Source organism: Conger conger, chromosome 5 (assembly GCF_963514075.1).
Source record: "Conger conger chromosome 5, fConCon1.1, whole genome shotgun sequence".
In the NCBI taxonomy this organism is placed as follows: Eukaryota; Metazoa; Chordata; class Actinopteri; order Anguilliformes; family Congridae; genus Conger; species Conger conger.
Window position 1 is genome coordinate 24,718,409 of NC_083764.1, and position 15,895 is coordinate 24,734,303.

General features: G+C 45.5%; 1 protein-coding gene across 3 annotated transcripts in view; it reads left to right on the forward strand.

Moving 5' to 3' along the window:
• The window catches only part of LOC133129601 (disheveled-associated activator of morphogenesis 1-like), a 67,412-nt gene that overhangs the window by 41,725 nt on the left and 9,792 nt on the right, over window positions 1-15,895 (forward strand). For 2 of the 3 annotated variants that reach the window (XM_061243795.1, XM_061243796.1), the window contains exons 4-19: window positions 233-304; window positions 1,830-1,924; window positions 2,604-2,937; window positions 3,248-3,358; window positions 3,606-3,709; window positions 3,820-3,886; window positions 3,973-4,090; window positions 4,460-4,598; window positions 5,642-5,700; window positions 6,183-6,370; window positions 7,357-7,692; window positions 8,146-8,253; window positions 8,604-8,639; window positions 12,098-12,195; window positions 13,593-13,677; window positions 14,137-14,243. In XM_061243795.1, the coding sequence (XP_061099779.1) occupies window positions 233-304; window positions 1,830-1,924; window positions 2,604-2,937; window positions 3,248-3,358; window positions 3,606-3,709; window positions 3,820-3,886; window positions 3,973-4,090; window positions 4,460-4,598; window positions 5,642-5,700; window positions 6,183-6,370; window positions 7,357-7,692; window positions 8,146-8,253; window positions 8,604-8,639; window positions 12,098-12,195; window positions 13,593-13,677; window positions 14,137-14,243 (2,057 nt within the window). Of the gene's footprint in view, window positions 1-232; window positions 305-1,829; window positions 1,925-2,603; window positions 2,938-3,247; window positions 3,359-3,605; window positions 3,710-3,819; window positions 3,887-3,972; window positions 4,091-4,459; window positions 4,599-5,641; window positions 5,701-6,182; window positions 6,371-7,356; window positions 7,693-8,145; window positions 8,254-8,603; window positions 8,640-9,328; window positions 9,359-12,097; window positions 12,196-13,592; window positions 13,678-14,136; window positions 14,244-15,895 lie in introns of all 3 variants that reach the window. The other variant, XM_061243797.1, reaches the window with a different exon arrangement.

Here is a 15,895-nt window from a genome sequence, read left to right on the forward strand (position 1 = left end):
TTGCTGAAACAACGCCGGGTCGTTCTTAGGAAATACCTTTTTAATGTGATCTCTGCAGTGGAATGCTTGGTTTAGGCTTGGTTGATGTAACAGTGTGTAGTTTTGTATGGACTCCACTGTGTGTTTATCTAAGTATCTCCACTGCTTTCCTAGGCCCTCCAAACGCCGTCCTACCTCACCCAGAGCCCCGTAAGATGCCTGACTTCACCTGTCTGCTTTTTGTCCCTCTCAGGAACAGGAAGAAATCAAGGGAGCAACCAGCTGGCCGGAGTACTACATCGACCAGCTGAACTCCATGGCTGCCGTGAGTATGAATCCATGCATCCTCCTAACAGGAACGGTTCTCCCATTGATTGTGCTGTGATGTTGCTGTTCCAGATGCCGTTGCTGGCCAGTACTGCTGTGTCAGCCAATTAATGATCTCCCTCTGGGTCACAAGCATTTTGTCGTACTGCCAAATTGGCTCGTTAAACTAAATATGGGGACAATTAAAGCAATAGGACCTATTTGGAGAAATTAAGTGAATCCATTTTAACCTGTATGCTGTGCATACACGCATACATGCACACCCACCCCCACACACACACACACACACACACACACACACACACACACACACACACACACACACACACAGACACACAGACACACACCAACACACACAAACACAGTAAACACCCTGAGGGATGTGGTTCAGGGAAGATTGGCCAGTCCCTCCCTCGCACAAAATGGCTGTCACCCAGGTGTGGTCCACAAACCCGGGGGGGGTTTGGATTGATGACAGGCACTAATGGAATGAATTGGCATTACAACTGACTTATACTGACAATTCATTCTATTAACATGTTTGAATGTCATTTTGGTGTCAGCCTCTGTAGAACAGGTCTCACATTAATTATAAATTCGCAATCTATGCTATATGCAGTAGAGCTGCCTTAAAATGGAACCACCGACCGGCGCATCGCCCTCGTTTTCCTGCTGCCTCCATTACGTCAACCGAACCTGCTAGAACAGAGCATCGCTCATCGCTCACCAGAAGCAGGCAGAGAGGAGATCTTTTCTGGGTCATTCGCTCCCCTCACCAGGGAGGGTGAAGCGGCGGAGGGTGTGAGAGAGTTCTTCACAGATATGCCTGAAATGTGAATGCAGGTCTATGGCCTGCAGTGTCTATGAACCAAGTTTATTTTGACTTCTCATTTGTGGTTATTCTGTGAAAGTATAAGTATAATTAAGGCTCATCATTTTCGGGGTTTATTTCTTATGAAGAAATCTGGGATTTTTTCAGGTTCTATTTTTCATTTGAAAAAAACAGGTGAAAATCAGATTAAAAATATGACGGCCTTAAAAAACTGGTGAAAATCTGATTATAATAACAATGCAAATGTCCAGGATAAAGCTTTTACTTTCATTTACTTCACAGATGACACGAGTCAGGCTAAAATTGGCATTATTTTCATAGCAACGGTCCAAACAACCAAATCCACAATAAATTCCAAATGTGAAGAAACATCAATAAAAGAAATAAAAATCAGGGGGAAAATCAGTTTAATAATTTTTGTATTTTGTGTGTATACTGTATATTTTAGGGTATTATATAGTCCCCATTCCTCCTTCCACGCCATCTAGTTGCAATGCAGTGCATTACTCAATGGTCAATTTTGGGTCTTGTTGACCTAAATAAAGACAAAAATGCAAGTTCTCAAAACTGTGTGCATTGCTCAGAAATATGCAGAAACTCCCGCTTTACCTCAGTAGGATCCCAAGGGTGGGTATTATTTGTGCCGGTCCTGTACACCCTTGTTTGAACTGTTCTTTTTTTGTACCCATAGAGGAAGTCTATCCTGGTCATGGACAAGGAAGATGAAGAGGAGAGGAACAAGACCATTGAGAGCCTGAAGACAGCCCTACGGACGCAACCAATGAGGTACAGAAGTTCCGCTTCCGCCGGGAATGGCAGTCTGCTCTGCTACTGTTAGCCTGGCAAGAAAACATATCATTGAGTGTTTGCGCCACAAAGCAGCTCCCAAGCAGTAATAATGTAGTCGCTAACCATTAAAGCTCTGTCTACGCTAACCCGAGTTGCTAATTCGTTATCCAGGCTTAGAAATTACCTCTCCGTTAGGGATTCATAATGAAATTGCCAACATGTTGACAGACTTCTTGTTCCAGTGGACAGTTAAATGCTGTTTCTGTTTTTAAGCAGCGCGTCAGTAGTTAACATCATGCTGTCCTAATCACCCCAGAGAGCATGCTATGTCTCAGTGCATTCTGAAGGCAGTTGACCTCTGCCCCGTTGTGTCAAAGGTCAGATCCCTGGCTCCCTGGGGGTCCTGTCAGTCTGTCATCGAACGAGTTTCCCCTCTCACCCCCGTTGTGCATCGATGGACAACGCCCCAAAAGCGAGCACTAAGAACATCTGTCTCCTCCATTTCAACAGGCAGTACATTTAGTAAAAAGCAGAAACCCTGGGGGTGATGAAAACCAGGCCAGTTACTGGAATGTTCTGTCAATGCTATAACATTACCACTACATGTTCTGTGTTACCTAGGAATTAGCTCATCAGAAGTTCTTATGTTCTTTTTCTCTTTTCCATTTTTATGTAGGTTTGTGACCAGGTTCATCGACCTGGACGGCCTGACCTGTGTTCTGAACTTCCTGAAGTCCATGGACTATGAGACGACCGAGTCTCAGATCCACACCTCCCTGATTGGCTGCATCAAGGCTCTGATGAACAACTCTCAGGGCCGCGCCCATGTCCTAGCCCACCCCGAGAGCATCAACATCATCGCCCAGAGCTTGGCTACCGAGAACGTCAAGACCAAGGTGGCCGTCCTGGAGATCCTGGGAGCTGTGTGCTTGGTGCCCGGTGGTCACCGGAAGGTTCTGGAGGCCATGCTGCACTACCAGAAGTTTGCCTGTGAGAGGACGCGCTTCCAGGTGCCTCCCAAAAGATTTGGCATTTTGTAATGGAACACAACGATTTTAGAGCCACATTTAGATATGCAGTAGAAGGTTCTGGAATGTGTGAATGATATTTGATTTGACTGTTTTTTCAAGGGTGTAGGCCTGTGCCATGAATGTTCGTTATGTATAACTGATATTTGTGAATTTCAGCAGTTGTTTCATTGGAAGCAGATAGGATAAACAAATGTGCGTTGGTGACATAGCGATGGTATGATGACAGTTAAATGAAAGCATGTAATCTGGCTAACCGGCTGATATCATTGGGGACCGTTCTCCCCCACAGGCCTTGCTGAATGATTTGGACCGGAGTACGGGGCGGTACAGGGATGAAGTCAGCCTGAACACGGCCATCATGTCTTTCATCAACGCCGTTCTCAGTCAAGGAGCTGGAGAGGTAAGATCTCAGACCTGCATTTCCGGTGTAATTAGGCACTTTTTCGTTCAGTCAGGCATGGTCAGGTGTGCTGTGTGGAAAAGGCCTTAAGAAAATGACCAAGTTGAATGAATTTAAACAGTTTAAATGAATTAATCTGCAAACTGACATATTGGCTAACATCTGCAGGATGTTTTGACCAGCATTTTTCATATTTATATGTTATTTTTGACATCTACAATTCTCTTTCCTCCCTCTTTACTTGCAGACGAGTCTTGAGTTTCGGGTACACTTGCGGTACGAGTTCCTCATGTTGGGGATCCAGCCCATCATCGACAAGCTGAGGTCCCACGAGAACTCCACACTGGACCGGTGAGCCGTGCCTCGGTCTCGACCGTCTGTCCTGTCTGTCCCTGCACGAGGCCCGTGCCATCACCACCAGCTGACTGACCGCGTGACTGACACCAGCTCTTCTTTTTCAGACATTTAGATTACTTTGAGATGCTGAGGAACGACGACGAGCTCACGCTGTCAAAACGGTTCGATACCGTAAGTACTCATTTCCGTCTCATTAAAACAACTTTATGATGACAAACATTCAAACTGACCCTGTCTCCCTTGCTGGCTTGCTGCAGGTGCACATAGACACTAAAAGTGCAAGCCAGGTGTTTGACCTCATCCGGAAGAAGATGAACCACACAGATGCCTACCCGCACTTTATTTCTATCTTACATCACTGTCTCCTCATGCCCTGTGAGTACTCGCCTCAATGTTCCTGCTAGTCCAGTTTGTGCTCACACTGTCAGCAAAAGCTCTGCACAATGACCTCAAAACAAGTGCTTTATGGGATTTTCTGGGCGGGGGATGGGGGGAGTGGTTAGGCCTGTAAACCATGGTGCATTACATTATATTAATTTAGCAGGTGCTGTTACATTACTAATAAATCAGGGCCAAACAAAAGTAATTATGTGGTAATTATTGTTTAAATATTTTACTAAATATTTGCACAGTTGAGGTTTGCCTTGTTTCTGAGGTGGTACCAATTGGGATATCCTGGTCAGGTCTGTGCTCTCCTGCATGTGTAAGTTTATATGTCCCCTAAAATGGAGTTTGTGGTTGCAGACAAGCGAAGCGGGAACACGGTGCAGTACTGGCTGCTCCTTGACCGCATCGTGCAGCAGATCGTCCTGCAGAACGATAAGGGTCATGACCCTGACGTCACACCCCTGGAGAACTTCAACGTCAAGAATGTTGTTCGAATGTGAGTACAGAGAACCACCTTTTCTTAGCCTGCAAATAGAGTGAATGTTTGAAGAGAGTGTTTGTTTGTTTGTTTATTTGTTTATTCATTAATTTGTTTTTTGGTTGAAGTGAAATTGCATTTGTTTGATTTATTTATTTTGCCGTTTCTCCTATGCTGCATTATAATTGTACAAAGAATAATCCAGAAATGTTCTGCCCCACTACCTTTAATTCAGCCCCCGAGTCAGATTTATACCTGGTCTGATGGGTTTTATGGATTAGTAGATGAATCCTAAATCCTTCATCTTAAATGAAAAGTTAATCCAGTCTGCAGTGGTGTTTTGGCTGAATGAAATCAGGTGAAATGGAGGCAGCCGAAACAAACACGTTAGTGTCATTGACTGATTTCTCCTTTGATAAAGCTCCTAGTGTGATGTGCAGAATTCTCAGCCTTCTGGCAGGTTGTGTGGCCTACAGGCTTCCATTCTGGGCTCATTCCAATCACTTATACAGATGTGGCACATGCATGGCAAATGGAGATAGATGGACCGATCATTTATTTCACGCTTTCCGAAACAAATAGTTCCGCAAAGGATACGCTTGCTCATAGGTGGGAGTTCTTAACTTCTTCTAGCTTCTAGAAGGAACATTTAACAGGTTGGAATTTCCTTGAAGATGGCGGACCTTAATAGATTTCCAGGTCAGGAGCAACGAACATGAAAAAGAGAAGAAAAATAAGCGATTGGAATGAGCCCTCTGTCTGGCATTTAACCAGCTGAATTACCTTAAGAGCCAATAACCTACTGAATTGCATATCTCCAAACAGGAGTCGAAGTAGTTCATTACCATCAGTCTATATTTCAGTGATCTGCTTATCCCAGTCCTGGCTATCGATTGCTAAAACATTTGCCGTGCACTGTGCATTATCGGAGAGCACAAAGCAGTCGCACAGCACCATTGGCACAATGAGGAAGAGTAGAGTACAGAAGTGAACTTGGTGGATATTTAATGTGACTGATGGCTCACTCGTTTACCCGGTTGACATTTTCCCTCCCTGTGCAGGCTGGTCAATGAAAATGAGGTCAAACAGTGGAAAGAACAGGCTGAGAAAATGCGAAAAGGTTGGTGTTTGTGCCCAAACCCCCTTGTCTCAGTAGAATACTTAGCTGAGTTTCATGAAAGTCTTCACAAAATAAAATCAAGGACCTGTAAGTTCTCAAAATAGCAAAATACATTTGCTTGACTTTGGCAAGTAAAAAACTTTGGGTCCGCATTTTGTTTTATTGAATTCTGAATTCTTGTAATTACACGCCCCTAGAAGCTGTGACTTCTCACATTCTGTTAAAACAGCTGGTGTTTGGCTTGGGGTCGGATTGACCTGACCCAGATACAATATTCCTTTATACATGGAGGCTAATTCTACATCATTCCATGGCTAGTGTGCAGCACAGTGTGAAATATCCTATTGTACAATAATAAGTCTGGGTTTGGGGGAATGGGACCTTGAAATGCCGTTTAAAAATGGTTGAATTGCTGGCGTAGGTAAGTGTAGGAAACCAGGCACTCGGTCACCCTCTGTTGCCCCTTCTCTTGGTGCCTGTAGAACGTCACGAGCTGCAGCAACGACTGGAGAAGAAGGAGAGGGAATGCGACGCCAAGACTCAGGAGAAGGACGACATGATGCAGACGCTCAACAAGATGAAGGAGAAGCTGGAGAGGGAGAGCTGCGAACACAGGCTGGTCAAACAGCAAGCGGCTGACCTCTCCGCCCAGCTAAATCGGCTCAGCACCGTATGTAATTTCCCCCACAATCCCTTTCACCGCTGCAGTACTGTACAACATTTTATCACAATCTTCTACCTAGCCCCACCTGACCACTGCACCACTTGTTGTCTTCCCATAATCCCTTTCACCACTGCAGTACTGTACAGCATTTTATCATAATCTTCTGCCTAGCCCCACCCGACCACTGCACCGCATGTTGTTTTCCCACAATCCCTTTCACCACTCGAAGTGCAGCCTCTTGCTCTGCCTCTTCCTGGCACAAACAAGCGGCTTTTAAAGCTAATTTCCTGGTCATGGTGTGCTCTCTAGTGACACTGCTGTTGGCTCCAGTATAGTTCCTTCAGACTAAAGTAAAGTAGGTGGTACAATTGCAGTCAAAATACAAAGTCAATTTCTTCGTACAAGAAAATGTAGTTGCAGACGGTGTTTCTTTTCTTCATCTTATGTACCGATTTTCGTTCAGGTTGTAATTAGGACAATGCAGTGATACTTTGTGGATGAATCAGAGACAGGTTACCTCACTGCTGAGTCTCTCTTAGTGGATATTTAGTGGAGGAACCGCACTCGACTTCCATGCTGCACAGTCTCTGGCTCTGAATCATGGTGGCTCCTGTAAAACTTGAGTTTCATGGTTTCAAAAGGATTTACAAAAGGCCATGGATAGTCTGTGGGTGACAGAACAGGCACTTGGTCTATATTTTTTTTCACAGTCTATATGTACAACGCTCTACAACAATCCTCTGCCCTGCCCCGCCCACCAACTGTACCGCATTTAATTTTCCCACAATCCTTTTCACCCAGCTCTACCACTTACTCTCAATACTTTATTTCCCACAGTCCTTTCTGCTGAGCTGCACCGCCTCAGCACTTCGCATCACTTTCCCACAATCCTGTCCCCTGTCCCCTGCTTAGTCTAATCAACTGTAATTCACTTTGGATAAAAGCATCCACTAAATAACTGTAATGTAATGATTTTTGTCTCTTATTTTTAGCGTCAGAGTGTGGGCATACCTGGAGGCCCCCCTCTAGTGCCTGGCCCCCCAGGTGCACCCTTACCACCTCCACCCCTCCTCCCCCCTCCTCCCCCTCCACCGGGGTGCATGCCCCCCCCTCCTCCTCCGCTGATCCCCTGTGGTGGCCCTCCCCCGCCTCCCCCACCTCCTGGTGGACCCCCACCCCCTCCCGGGCCCCCGCCCCCTCCAGGGCGGGCCCCCCTTGGTGGCGTGCCCCCTCCCCCTGGCGCTCCCCTGGGACCCGCACTAAAGAAGAAGAACATACCTCAGCCCTCCAACCCACTCAAGTCTTTCAACTGGGCCAAGCTTTCTGAGGTGAGAGCAGAACCAGTCAGGTAGCATTTCCTCACACCCCCACACGCTGACCCCTAGACTAACGATAGGACACACAATCTGTCACTTCAGAGCCTTCGTTCTGACATTGATTGATTAATCGATTGACTTGCACGTCATTGATTTAAATTTTGGCAGGAAATCAATGTCATTCCTTAATAAGGCATTGCACTGCAAATTGCAAAGCTTTGCTTTCTAAAGCTTGCTGGATAAAAGGATTTGACACGAAAAATGTCTAAAGTGTGCATCATGTAATTAGTCATAGATATGAATGTTGTGCAACTATCAAAAGGTATGCATGCACCTCAGCTGTTACACTCTTTGTTGCGGTGAATGGTACATAGCTGTAAAACCCTACCCCGATGTTAGGCATTCCTTCTGGTAGGAGTGACATGATGGTTTCCTTGTGACCTTGTTGTGACCTTTCCCCCATAGAACAAGCTGGAGGGCACAGTGTGGACAGAGGTGGACGACGTGAGGGTGTTCAAAATCCTGGACCTGGAGGACATCGAGAAGACCTTCTCCGCCTACCAGAGGCAGCAGGTAGAGTCTTCACAGACAGCGAGGCAGAGAACCCTCCATATAGCACCTCTCTATTCTCTTCCCACTAGGACATACGATTAATATCCATGCCTGCATTATGCATGAAAAGCATACACCCTTGATGGTTTGGTTGCAGCCATTACTGAAACGCAAGCATGTCATTGTTACTGTGCTCCAGTAAAATCCAACAAACGGAGCACTTGGCAGTTAATAACTCCAGCATGTTTACTTCTACTAATTCTTACGGCAGTTGTGACATTTTTAATGGGTATTGGTCATTCATTATTAGCTTGGTGAATCGCTACCAGGCACCAGAAATGACTCTGATGAGATGTTCTTTTCGCTCGTAGGGACCCAGAACCCAGCAGCCACTGTGCCAGCGACAGGTGCTAAAATCAGCCCAACTAGATTTTGTTTCTCCTGTCCATCAGTGTATTTGCCTGGTGTTGCAGGGGCCTTTAGGTTTTTCAGGCAGGGGTCACCTTGGAAAGTAATCTGCAGCTACTTTGATTTGTGATACTCTTGCTGAAAGGGTCTCTCCTAAGTGAAGGCTTGTCTCCTTGGTTTCCCCTTGTGAGTGATACAGTACACTGTTTAAAACAGTGTGCTCTGCTTTACTCAGTGTATTTTCAGATGGGCTAAACGACAGCAGAGACATTTGTGTTGAATTCAACAACTTTTGCTTATTAATTCAAAAGGGGATATCGGGAGAGAACCTGTGGATTCCTACCAGCTAAACCTTTTCATTGCCTTCAGAATGTGTTCAAAATACCTTTGCCATGGCTCTGACATTCACGGAAATCCAATTTTCAAACTTGGAGCAGGTGTTTATTCTATCCACGATGTCAGTTATAAACTGGCTTAATAAAAAAAAAAAAAAGGCTTTGGTACTGAAAAGTCTTGGCTTGTCTGCTCGTTTTATAAACTGTAATGCTGGTAACCGTTGGTTGGCACTCCTTTTGCTCACCCTTGCGATAATGCTAATGCCTTCACCAGTCATTGATTTGTGTGAACCAAACTGCACAGCCACTCTAACGAATGCCGCATCTTCCTTGCTTCTTTGCCTGCGATTTAGGACTTCTTTATGGTCAATAACAACAGGCAGGTGAGTGATCGCTACGCTTCAGTCACTGGTTTCTATCTTTGTGTGTTTGTCTGTTGTTGTTTGCCACAATACCACGAGTGACTGTTTTTATTACGAAAAATGGAGAATGCCACACATTTCTTTTTCTTCCAGCTCAGCTAAGGTTTGTGTCCTAAACCAAGTGTGCTCCCGAAATTTCAAAGGCACATTTATTCATTGTTTTTGTGTGCGATTGCCATTGTGTTGGGGTTTAGCAAACTGCAAGAGTGGAAACTATGAAAGTCTCAGTTGGCCATTTGCATAAAAACAGACATCTCAAAAAAAGCATGGCAGGAATGCACTATGGCCCATTCACAGTTGACTTTGTTCCATATCAGTCCTCTGCATCTCCGATTAAATTTGCATCAGTGGCTGGTTGCATAAAAACCTCAAGGGAATTTCCCCCTTGTCCATTAAAATACTCTTAACTTTAAGTGAGTTTCATAGCACTACTTTAGTATTTCCCTTTAAGTATTCTCTTAAATAATTAGCCAGTTGCAAAAAAAACCTTGAGGGAGAATTAAAACGAAACTAAAGTGTCCTTTCGAGGTCCCTTAAAGGAAGCTGAAAATGAGAGAAGATCTGTGGGAGGCAGGCTGTCCCCTACGAATGAGTTCCAAATAAAAATAATGTAGATTAAAAATAAGCTATTACAGTTCCCTGAAGTTAGTAATTGCAAAAAAGGTAAAGCCCATTCATAAAGAAGGGAAACCCAAGCATCTCTGTGTTAACATGGGGATTCCCCTGTTTTTACTGTTTAAATACTTAATACACTTAACTTGGGAAAAAAATATCAAAGGGTAAAATGTCACCCTTTCAGCCCCAAGAGTGCCATATAGCACTGAAGCATAACTACCGTAAAATACCAGGAGTACCATATGGCACTCGGAACCATACTTTTTCAACCAGTCAAAATTACTGCTATACTATTGTTTTGAGCCCCTACTAAAGCCCTACTAAACTTTCTAAAAAATTTATCATATGCAAGTGAACGCGCCAACTCTGCCCCTCTTGTGGATTGGTACGGTTAATATAACTTCCCCAATCTGCTGAAGGGAAAAGGCAGAAAATTAAAAGACAATGAATTGTTGTGTTTGTGAATATGACCGCTTATGTTTCATAGATTCATTTTGCCGTGCACCAAGCTAGAGTAGACTGAAACCCTCTAAGGTGTTTTAGGCAACCAGCCACTGCAGGGCTTTATTCTCCATGTCCAATTCTGTGTCCACCATTGACTTTTAATAGTCCAAATTAACCTGATCGACTGCTCCAATAGGTTTTACATTTATCCAATTTCTCCAGTCTTTAGATCTTTAAATTCTGAAATATTTAATTATTGTACTCTTATGATATACACCGATGAGCCAAAGCATTATGACCACTGACAGATGAAGCAAACTACATTGATTATTACATTATTGGCATTTGGCAGACGCTCTTATTCAGAGCGACGTACAACAAAGCCAGAGCGACGTACAACAAAGTGTCATAACCACGGCGCATGTCAAGGTCTGGAATATATTTGAAGGTAAGCTAACAGTTGGCTCTCACAGTCAACGTGTTGGATGAGGGAGAAATGGACTGCCCTAAAGACCTGAGTGAATTTGACAAGGGCCAAATCGTTATGGCCAGACGACTGGGTCAGGGCATCTCCAAAACGGCAGGGCTTGTGGGGTGCTCCTGGTCAGCAGTGGTGAGTACCTTCTGACAGTGGTCTGAGGAGGGACAAACCATGGACTGGCGACAGGGTGTTGGGTGCCCAATGCTCATCGATGCGTGAGGGCAATGATGGCTATCCCGTCTGGACCAAAACGACAGAAGGGCTACTGTGGAATAAGTCACAGAAAATTTTAATGATGGCTACAGGAGGAATGTGTCACAACACACAGTGCACCGTACCCTGCTGCATATGGTGCTGCCTGGCCGCAGACCGGTCAAAGTGCCCATACTGTCCACCATTGAAAGCGCCTACAATGGGCATGTGAGCGTTGGAACTGGACCTTGGAGCAACGGAAGAAGGTCTCCTGGTCTGATGAGTCCAGTTTTCTTTTACATCATGTGGACGGCTGGGTATGTGTTTGCCATTTACCTGGAGAAGAGATGGCACCAGGATGCATTGTGGGAAGAAGACAAGCCAGTGAAGGGAGTGTGATGCTCTGGGCAACGTTCTGCTGGGAAACCCTGGGTCTGGGTATTCATGTGGACATCAATTTCACATGTGCCACAGAGAAAGTGGCATATTTGAGTAGGATAATGGGCCCTGTAATGCGGCCCAAATTGTTGGGGAATGGTTTGAGGAACATGATGAAGAGTTCAAGGTGTTGGCCTGGGCTCCAAATTCCCCAGATCTCAATCTGATCAAGCATCTACAGGATGTGATGGAGCAATAGGTCTGCTGCTAGCGTCTTGATGCCAGATACCACAGGGCACCTTCAGAGGTCTTGTAGAGTCCATGCCTCGGCAGGTCAGAGTTGTTTTGGTGGCACACGGAAGACCAACAGCATATTACAGTAGGCCATAATGTTTTGGCTCATCAGTGTAAATTTCTTTCACATAAATGTTTTGATGTTGGCTACACTGCATGCTAGCATTAATCATGCATATAAATGACACACAAACAGTTTATCCTATTTGATATTATTAAATCTGTCTGATGAATATTGTTAGATTAACATTTTTTTATGTAAATTAACCGTTTCCCTTCTGGATTTGTCTTCTCAGAAAGAGACCGAGGATGATTCCCTGACCTCTAAAAAAGTCAAAGAGCTGTCTGTCATTGATGGCCGCAGAGCCCAAAACTGCAACATCCTTCTGTCCCGGTAAGGCCGAGATCTGGTCCCTCAGACATGAGGTCGCTTCCTGCCTGGCACAGAAACCTGTTTATTCTCGGTTCCAGTGGAGGCCTTCCTTCCTTCCTTTGGCTCACTCATAATGATTCTTCAACCCCAGCGATATTCTCCCATTTTTATGCACATTACCACTTCCTGTCTGAGATCTGGCTCAGCTCAGAATTATTACTGAATCTTTATTATTGTATATTATTATTTTTCCATTCCGAAGGGATGCCTGGGTTCCTGTCTGGGCTAAGATGCCTAATCTTTTTGGTTATTATGGCAGCAGACACAATGTGAAGAACTTTATCTAACAGTACATGCATTTCATGCATCTATCTTTAGAGAGACAAGTAATGTATAGTAGATGCATGTTTTTTACAGCATATACAAACACGCATGCACACACAAATACTGGCCTATTATGTAGCAGGCAAAGGGTGGGTCAAGTCACATTCAAGTAAATGCTACCACGCATTCTGGGTTGCAAAACAGTCACCGGTCAGAGGCTTGACATGGGCCTAATTCTGTAAACCTTTTAGCATTTTCCAATGAATTGGCTAATTTTGATGTTGTTTTTCCGTCCCTCCCCTGTGATGGTAAAAGTATAATGTCTCAGGTGCTGGTGGTTCCTAGTATCCATTACCATGCATATGTAAAGCAACTGGCATGAAGGTGACCCTGCACAGAAGCACACCAGAGGAATTTGACTAGTGCTATCAGAAAAGGGTGTCCCCATATTTGAGATGTAAATGTCAGTTAATTCAGTGTTCGCATATTCTGTGACTCCCAAATCCCACATTTGAATTGAACCACCTGCACACGCAAACGTTCCAGGTGAACCTCCAGTCCTCGTTGTGTGCCGTGACTCAACATAAAAACGCTCACCTTTGGCTCAGGTTAAAAGATATCTTTTTTATTTTTTCATTTTTTATTGTAAGAAAAAATATAATTGGGTTTTCACTCTTTTTAGTGAACTAACTAGCATTGGATTGCAGCGACCAGTGAGTGATGGTAGTGGTGCAGTAATGTAACAGTCATCTCAGCCACAGGCTGTGCCAGTGTAGCTTTCAGAGGTATAAGTGCTCCATTGGACAGCTTGTGTGTCTAGTGGGGCTGGGATCATTTGGCTCTCAGTGTTCAGCATGGTGAGGAAATGTGTGGGTTGTTGATTTAGTATGCTGACATAGTTGAGAGGTACAGATTCTGGCATGAAAGTAGTAGTCTGATTGGAAGCATTGCACAAACATCTTTCATATGCACGCACATGCACAGACACACACACAGACACGCAAACACACATTGCAACTCGAACCTGGCAACAGGGCCAAACAGCCTTGAATCTGAGTATGTGGTTTTATGTGCATTTGTGTGTGCCTCTCCAGGCTAAAGTTGTCCAATGAGGAGATGAAGAGGGCAATCCTGACCATGGATGAACAGGAGGACCTCCCCAAAGACATGCTGGAACAGGTGGGTTCTGGGAAACATCACTTCATTCACAACATCACAACATCGGATTCCGTTAAGCATCAACAAGTACACAAACGTGCATTCATGCATACCCACACCCCTCCCTCTTCTCCTGACCCGCCCTGAAGCTGAGCTGCACACGTGCAGTTCTAATTCTAGCCCAGCGTGACACTTTGCATTTCAGCTGGCAGCCTTGCCTATGGCTTCCCTGGAACTGCCTGTGTTGTTTGTTTGCAAATAAGTAGGTAAGGTCGCTTGGTACAATACAATGGAGGGAGAGATAATGGTGCTTTGTCTACTGTTGCTCCTCTTTCTTTAGAGAGCACAGTGAAAAGATGGCAGCATCTAAGCAAACATGCATACACAGACAGGCACACATTGCAGTCACTGTTCTATTGTTTTTTTGCTTGTTGTCATACACTCCATTTGCTGATCTTGTATTTCTCCTCATTTTTCCAGCTGCTGAAGTTTGTTCCGGAGAAGAGCGACGTGGACCTCCTTGAGGAGCACAGGCATGAGCTGGACCGCATGGCCAAGGCAGACCGCTTCCTGTACGAGATGAGCAGGTATGAACCCTCCTAGAGTTTCCACTGCTGTCCTCAATAAAAACTGCCTTTTACATGCTCTATCTCATCAGAACTTGTTTGAAATTGTTGTTCATGTTCTGAATTGTGACTTAGTTATGCAAGTGGTGTGAAAAAGAGGTGACAAATCCAGTTTGAGAAAGTAAAATACCCCCCCCCCCCCAGTATTTTGTTCTGTATTATTTGCTAATTGGCACAATTCTTCAGCCAGGAGGTAGAACTAATTCGTGAAATCAGCTGGCTGGGCCAAAAGCATGGCATGACTTTTGATTTCTGACCCCTAAACTTTACACCCCTGGTGTGAAACTGTTTAAGAATGCACTGTGCTTAACAATTATTGGTAGGTAAATAAGACACATGCGGTAAGCAATTTTGAAAAAGCCTTTAATGCACTGCAAGTAATTAACTAGCTCTGATAGCCAAGCTCCATGACCCCAACCAGTCTGGCTTCAAGAGTGGCCACTCCACTGAAACCGCCCTGCTCGCGGTCACTGAGGCACTCCACTCTGCTAAAGCAAAATCCCTCTCCTCTGTCCTCATCTTCCTCGACCTGTCGGCCGCCTTCGATACAGTCAACCATGAGATTCTGCTCTCATCGCTGTCTGGGATGGGTGTCACAGGTTCTGCACTCGCTTGGTTTTCCTCCTACCTCTCTGGTCGCTCCTACCAGGTGACTTGGAGGGGCGCACTCTCCGACCCTCAACCCCTACGAACTGGAGTCCCGCAGGGCTCGGTTCTTGGGCCTCTCCTCTTCTCGCTATACACCATGTCTCTTGGTTCTGTTATCTCTTCCCACGGCTTCTCTTATCACTCCTACGCTGATGACACCCAACTCTTCATTTCCTTCCCCCCTGACACCCAAATCACCACACAGATCTCTGCCTGCTTGGCTGATATCTCTGCATGGATGACTTCCCATCACCTGAAGCTCAACCTTGCCAAAACTGAGCTTCTCTACATCCCTGCTAAGTCCTCTCCGTCAATCGACCTCTCACTGACTGTGGAGGACTTTGTAGTTTCCTCCTCCCGTACGGCAAAGAATCTTGGGGTGACTCTTGATAACTGCCTCTCCCTGGCTCCACAAGTATCCTCCACTGCCAGAACCTGCAGGTTCTTTCTGTTTAATATACGCCGCATCCGTCATCTCCTGACGGAGAAAGCCACCCAGCTCCTAGTCCAGGCGCTCGTCATTTCCCGCCTGGATTACTGCAACTCCCTCCTAGCCGGTCTCCCAGCGTGCGCCATCAAGCCCCTCCAGCTGGTCCAGAATGCTGCAGCCCGCTTGATCACCAGTCAGCCCAGGTCGGCTCATGTCACCCCGCTTCTCATTGGCCTCCACTGGCTTCCTATTGCCGCACGCATCCGATTCAAGGCCCTAGTGTTGGCATTTCAGGCTGCTAAGGGGACTGCCCCACATTACATACAATCCCTGATCACTCCCTACTCCCCAGCTAGACCACTCCGGTCTGCCAGCTCTGGTCGCCTTACGATTCCCTCTCTACGGGCACCTGGCGGTCGAGCTGCACGTTCACGCCTGTTTTCCGTTCTGGTTCCTCAGTGGTGGAATGACTTGCCTACCACTGTCAGGACAGCAGAATCCCTCCCCCTATTTCGACGCAGACTCAAAACACACC